At 44.0% G+C, this 6821-nt stretch overlaps 1 protein-coding gene across 3 annotated transcripts; it reads left to right on the top strand.

The window, feature by feature from the left end:
* Positions 1–385: 385 nt before the first annotated feature.
* Positions 386–6398, top strand: LOC103653436 (RNA-binding protein 25). 3 transcript variants are annotated; one of them, XM_008680341.3, is made up of 8 exons: positions 458–1017; positions 1343–1448; positions 2059–2312; positions 2454–2606; positions 3791–4148; positions 4229–4891; positions 4978–5492; positions 5887–6398. In XM_008680341.3, exons 3-8 carry the CDS (start codon positions 2061–2063, stop codon positions 6133–6135), a joined length of 2190 nt encoding a protein of 729 aa, XP_008678563.1. In that variant the 5' UTR covers positions 458–1017; positions 1343–1448; positions 2059–2060; the 3' UTR covers positions 6136–6398. The 3 variants fall into 3 exon arrangements, with proteins under 3 accessions (XP_008678560.1, XP_008678561.1, XP_008678563.1); XM_008680338.3 differs by lacking the exon at positions 1343–1448 and having other exon boundaries at positions 386–1017; XM_008680339.3 differs by having other exon boundaries at positions 456–1017; positions 1343–2312.
* Positions 6399–6821: the final 423 nt, after the last annotated feature.

Raw genomic sequence — 6821 nt, 5'->3', positions numbered from 1 at the left:
AGCAAAGAAATATTAAACAAAGCCGAAGAAGAATCACACAGCGTATAGAGAACGACCGCTCCTGCGCTACATCTAGGGTGTGTTTGGTTGCAATAATAGGACGGGGTGGGATGAGACGATCCCTCAAATAAGGTTGTTTGGTTCAGGGTAAAGGGTTGGGACAAGATTATCCCAGTGTTGTCCCTATTTATCTCTCAAAATTAGAGGGACGAAAGAGGACGTGAAGGAACGTCCCTGTCCTGATTGTCCCGCAACCAAACACACCCCTAGCGGACGGCGAGCACCCGGTAAGTTTTAGCGGACCTTTTAGCGGATGTTGTTGGGCGGAGACAGGACGAAAGAAAACGCTATATGTAGGGGACAGAATAATTTACAGGATATTGTTGGAGACAGCCTAATTCACGAGCGGGGCCAAGGCCCAACAGCGCATCCAGAGCCTCTCCATCCGGCTCGGAACAGTCGATCCACCAGCCAATCTTTGATCACCCAACCGGTCTCCTCGTGCTCTAACTCGAACCCAAACCAAACCACCGTCTCCTTGGCGGCTCCGCCCTACCACCATGGCTGCCGTCGCGCCTCCGCCCGACAACATGGACCCGCCGCCGGCCACTCCCCCAGCCGCCACTCCTGCCGCGACGCTAACCCCGCCTCCCGCCGCCACCTCCACCCCGCCAAACCCCGCGACGCCCGGCCCCGCGGCGCCTAGTCCAAACCCTAACCTGCCCCCCGCCCCCGCTTCCGCGCCTCCGGCGGCATTTGCGCCACCGATGCCCCCAGCTCCGGTCTCTTTCGCCGCTACCTTCCGCCCGCTCGGTGCTCCTGCGCCACCGCCGCCGCACCAGGTCCCGCAGTACGGCGCGTTGCCGCCGAACCCGGGCTACCCGATGCCGCCGCCGATGCAGCCGCCGGGCGTCCCCGTCGTCATGCCTCCGGGCTCCGTTCGGCCGCCGGTCATGTACGGACCGCCCCAGCCGGGAGCATACATGCCGCAGCAGGGCGCTGCGGTCCCCCATCCTGGTGGGTCCCTGATGTCCAACTCCGTTAACCTCTGCGACACCGCGACTTGGTACTAGTTAGTTCGTTAACGATGACGAAACTATGCCTCGCTCACTATTTTATATCCGGTGTTATTTCTCAAGTCTGAACCTTCAAGGTGTGCCATGAGCTGCGATGTTGAGGATCTCTTTGTGGGGTTCGGGAGAATTGAGAGGAATTGTGCAGTGGACATGGGGAGGGTGTTGGTTAGCGTTTAGACTTTAGAAGTGTGGTGCTAGTGCTTTAGAGTTAGAGAAACTGGGATCCGCTCGCTTGATAACGATGTCCGGATATTTCTCTGCTACAGCGGTGGTCGTGCCAGCCATTACTCCCCACAGCGAGAGGTGCCGGCTCATGTTTGATTCTGCAGCTCTAACTGAAGCTGTAGATCATTTGCTCCCTCACTGAGTGTGGTATGCCGAATGTTTGAATTTGAACTGGTTTTGTTTACATTGTCTAATTGATTTACATGCTTTAGCTCGTCTCACTGCTTAATTAGGCTCAGTTTCATTATGCACTTAGATGCTTCAGCTCTGGGTTGTCCCGAAAACTTGCTAAGGTATCATGATTTTCTGCCGTTTAATTTCATATGCCGGCCATATCCTTTTGTTATGGTTTCATATACATTTTTTTGATAAGAAGTGTAAAGTAGTGACATATTTGCCTGAGCTCTTATTACCTGAGTAGTGCATTACAATGGTGTGAGCTATACCAAGTTTCTCAAATAACCAATACAAGTATGTTATCCTGTCCATGAGGTTAAGAGGTAAGGCCAGTTTTGTTTAGGTCCCTTTTCGTTTGACCAAAATATTGCTTCTGTTGATGTTCACTCTGGTATTCTGAACTGGCAAGATATTGCTAATCTATTCAGTCAGCTCTTATTTGTTTATGGCTTTCGGTATCTTCTGTTTACACATGACTACACTCTCTGATTTTATATGTGTTATGTGGTTTCTATGTGTTTTACTTCGTTGGTATACTTACTAATGTGGTTGCATAGGTGTTGTCTGTCTGTCTCTGCAGGAATGCCTCGTTATCCTGCACCGTATCCTATGGTTCGTCCAGGTTTTGTTCCACGTCCAATGCCGCCACCTGGTGTTGTGACAATTCAACGACCACCAATAATTTCTGGGATCCGGGCTATTCCTCCTTTGGTAGCCCTGACTGCCCGTCCACCTCCTCCAGCTGTTATGCTGGCTGATAAACCGCCAACCGCAGTTTATGTTGGCAAGATTGCCCCAACAGTAGACAATGGTTTCCTTCTTTCACTTCTCCAGGTATGTCTTCTTTTCTCTTATATGTTTTTCAGATGTATGTATGGAAGGTTGAATAATTCTCTGTATCCATACCATTTTTATTTGTAATTTAGTAGGTAACACCACTGTAGAAAATTATGTCTAATGTTGGACCATGTTCAGCTTTGTGGACCTGTCAAGAGTTGGAAGCGTGCCGAAGATCCAAGTAATGGAAAACCTAAAGGTTTTGGGTTTTGTGAGTTTGAATCTGCTGAAGGCATCCTTCGTGCGACACGGCTTCTCAACAAATTGAGCCTTGATGGTCAGGAACTGGTGGTATGTATCATTGCATGTCTTAGGTCTCAACCTTTTTTTTCTCGAACGCGCAGGAGAGCTGCACATCATTATATTAAGAAAAAAAGGTCCAAAATATACCTGCACAAAAGAAACCATCAATAAAAGGCATTCCTCCAAGTTTGCTAGGGGGCTGTTACACAGATGGTTAGACAAAAAACGACCAAGCCTGAACTCCCCCTGAGTTAAGGCCACAGACCTCTCAGCCCTACAGCCCCAGCTAAACACCACAACTTGGCATCATCCCTAATGTCTTGAGAAATCCTAGAGATGTCCGGAGTAGCCCCATCAAAGACACAGGCGTTTCTGTGTTTCCACAACCACCAGGCCACTAGGATTACTGCACAATTGAGACCTTTTTCTGCTTTTTGAACTGTCGTTTCTGACCTATGCCACCAGTCTTGAAAACTAGATTCTGCGATTCCTGGAGTTAAGTGCTGCAGCCAATATGAGACATGATACAGAACCAAACTTCCCTAGCAAATACACATAGGTCTCAACATCATTGGTGAAAAATGTGTGTTAGCATTTGTGTTTTTTGGAAGAGCTGAACATGACATGGGAAATGACAACTGTTTGCAAGTAATTTTTTAGCTTGCATATTCAATATCTGTTGCCAAAAATTAGTAATAGTCTCTTATCACGTCATGACCATGTTCTGGTTTCTTTTACATTGTTCAGGGGGCAACTTTGAGATACCAAAGTTCGGGGTGAAAATGGATCAGAATGGATAGTGCCTTCACTACATATGTTTCCAGATTTAAAAACGAATACGAATACACTTTCGCATATCATCGGATACCGGCACCAATCAAATGTTATATGAATGCTTATTGCTTTAGTACTATTAGGGGTGGTAATGGATCATGATCCAAATGTTTCTTCGCAATAAGTTTGAGCCCTTAAGTATTTTTAGTTCAAAAATGAATAGCGATAGAACCCGATCTTAATCTGATTCGATCCTTAAATTTCATAGTGTAAATTTTAGAGCCCATTACCACCCCAAAGTACTATACTTAAGCTTAGAATTTTTCTGTAATATAATACTATACGAATGCGCATTGATTTAACTTTTATTCGTCCTATGAATGCAATGATAACTTTCAGTAGGTTCTTAAACTAATGATAATTTTATATAATGTATCTGTTCCATTTTCTGATACCAGATTAATATAAATGATGCCACCAAGGAGTACCTGAAGAAACATGTTGAGGAAAAGAAGAGAGCACAAGTGAAGTCAAAAGATGCAAGTGGGGATGGAACTACAGCTGTTGCTGAAAATGAATCATCAAAATCTGTTCCTGATGAATCAGATAAGGAGACAGGAGATGCTGGAGACAAGGACAGTGACGAGAGCACTAAGAAATTTGGGATTGTTACTGATGAAGACTCTCAAGCTGATAAAGACGTCGCAGAAAAAATAAGCAGTATGATTGAGCAGTGGTTAAAGACTAGACCGCCACCTCCACCTCCACCAGTTCAACCATCGGCGGATAGCTCTGGTGTAGATAAGGCAAAAAATGGTACTGAGTTCTCCTAATTATGGTTACTTCATTTTGCCCAATAATAGCATTTTCTTTAATATATATTTTTACAATCGCAGATTCTGCTGATAAGACTGATGCTGACACTGTTAAAAGAGCAGTCAATGAAACTGAAAGATCTGAAACTGCCTCTCCTGATAGGAGGAAGGATAGAGAGCATGATAAGGATAAACGGGACAAAGATATTGAAAGGCATGACCGTGAACGCGAACGTGAAAGGATACGGAGGGATAGGGAGAAGGATCATAAGCATAGAGAAGTTGATAGACTATACAGGGATCGCCTTAAGGAGTGGGAATCTAGGGAGAGAGAGAAAGAATATCAGAGATATAGTGAAAAGGAGAAAGAAAAAGATAGAGAACATAACCGCAGAAGGGAGATCCTGAAGCAGGAAGATGAGAGCGACGAAGAGGATAATAGGAAAAGGAAGCGAAGGAGTAGTAGTTCACTTGAAGATAGGAAAAGAAGGCGGCAACGTGAAAAGGAGGAAGATTTGGCAGATAAAATAAGGGAGGAAGAGGAAATTGCAGAAGCAAGGCGGCGGGCTGTAGAGTTGCAACAGCAAGCAGATGAAGCAGCTGCAGCAGCGGCTGCAGCTGCTGAAGAGTCTGCTACACTTATGGAGGTTGATGCTGACGACGAAAAAGAAACAGATGCACAAAACGAGCCGTCTGTTGTGGAAGCTGATAACATCCCGAGCTTTGCTAATAGTGTTGGTGCTGGTAAGTGTGAATGTCTTTTTGGAGTCTTACCACATGTCCACATTTCCATCTTTTAGTTTCATTCTTTTCTTTTTCTCATTGGCCAGGTGGACTTGGTAAGGAAAATAACAGTGAGGAAATAAGCATGGTACCTAGTCATACCAAGCAAAACAACAATGTCCCAGTAAAGAAACTGGGTTTTGGTTTGATTGGCTTGGGCAAAAGGACATCTGTTCCATCAGTTTTTGCTGAAGAGGATGATGAAAATAATGTTGATAAAAGCATAAGACCTCTAGTACCTATCGACTACAATGAAGAATTACAAGCCGTACAGGCTAATTCTTCGACTGGGGCAAATGTCGCAGCAGCTGCTGAGTTTGCCAAGCGCATCTCAGTTTCTAACTCAAAGGAAGAGAAGGCTGACACAGAGAAGGATAGGAATAGGAGATCCAGTGAAGGTCGTCCTAGCGATGAGCGAAGAGAGAAGCTACATGATCGTGAGAAGGATAAGTCCAAGTCGGAGAACAAGAAGATTCTGGATGCAAAGCAATTAATTGATATGATCCCAAGGACAAAGGAAGAACTTTTTGCCTATGATATAAACTGGGTGATATATGACAAGGTGAAATCAAACTCATTAACTTGCATTATTGTTAATTGGAAACTGAACAGTGTTCTGTTCTTTCATCTGTTCTCAAGCTTTTTTTTTCACTTAGCTCATGCATTTTTTGTGTGTTTTTAATATGACTGTGTTGGGGTAATCAAATAACAGCTGGTGCTGTTTCGACGAGTTTTTGCGTAGATTTGTAAGCCATGTGCTCATGATCCAGTTGTCTTCATTCTGCCCATGATTCATGACCAATTGATTAAGTATTGGCTGTTAAGTTACCATGGAAGTTGGAACACATTTTTTTTTGTTTCTTGCCCCATGTATGTATTATTATCTAATTTATCTTGTTGCACATGTATCTCCTGTGATTCTATTCGACATTATGATTTGATTTTTTTTGGTGCAGAATGAGTTGCACGAGAGAATGAGGCCTTGGATTTCAAAAAAGATTATTGAATTTCTTGGCGAGGAGGAATCAACTTTGGTGGACTATATTGTTTCCTGCACCAAAGACCACGTTCAGGCAGAAAAGATGCTAGAGCTCCTACAGTCGATTTTGGATGTTGAGGCTGAGATGTTTGTTCTCAAGATGTGGCGGATGCTGATATTTGAGATTAAGAAAGTCGAATCTGGACTATCAGGAAGAGCAAAGTAATGAAGCTAAGCCTGTTACCTTGTATGACCTTTGATTTACATCACTCAACTGTGGTCATGCTTGTAAGGTCATACTGTACTAAACAAGCATCAGAAACCATTTTTAATGATGCTGAGTGGACGGTTTTGATTCTACACTTCCCTTGTAGAAATGTATACGAGAATTAATGAGAGACTGCGTAATTATTTTGATAGATTGTTGATTGCATAATGTGTTTGGTGCAGTTCACATGCATCAACAGCCTACTCTTGTTCTCTGGTGAACGACGAAGAATGTCGAAGGCTGGCAGTAGTCGCAAGTATAAATCCCTAATCATGCTCTTCGTAGTTCCTGCTGTGCAATAACTCTGCAGTTTTATGACCATCTAATTATGGCTCATTTTGTTGTGTTGTCTTTTGAGGTTGTATGTAAGCAATTTTTTGTTGTTTTTGCTCTAATTGTGGATCATGTTGTTGCGTTGTATTTTGAGGTTAGCATGTGTTTTGGTTAGCAGACGGTTGGTGTTGAGGTGGTCCAGCACTTTTCTTTTGAATGGAACCATCTTGTGTTATGTTTAGGTCTTGTTCGTTTGTGTCGGATTGGTGGGTCGGAACGATTCCTAGCCGGATTGTTTCTCTAATTTATATAAACTTTGATTAGGTCTCGTTCGTTTCTGGCTGATCCAGCCGTTCCAGGCCTCTTTTCAG

The sequence above is a fragment of the Zea mays genome, chromosome 4 (assembly GCF_902167145.1).
Source record: "Zea mays cultivar B73 chromosome 4, Zm-B73-REFERENCE-NAM-5.0, whole genome shotgun sequence".
Classification (NCBI taxonomy): Eukaryota; Viridiplantae; Streptophyta; class Magnoliopsida; order Poales; family Poaceae; genus Zea; species Zea mays.
Note: the sequence above shows the minus strand (reverse complement) of the source record. Positions and strands in the feature narration are given on the sequence as shown.

Bases quoted from the DNA above. Each gene is read 5' to 3' on its own strand.
- LOC103653436 (XM_008680338.3), top strand. From the start codon at position 561: ATGGCTGCCGTCGCGCCTCCGCCCGACAACATGGACCCGCCGCCGGCC. The intron at 2,607-3,790 runs GTATGTATCATT...TTCTGATACCAG, and splicing joins TTGATGGTCAGGAACTGGTG to ATTAATATAAATGATGCCAC. The intron at 5,493-5,886 runs GTGAAATCAAAC...TTTTTGGTGCAG, and splicing joins ACTGGGTGATATATGACAAG to AATGAGTTGCACGAGAGAAT.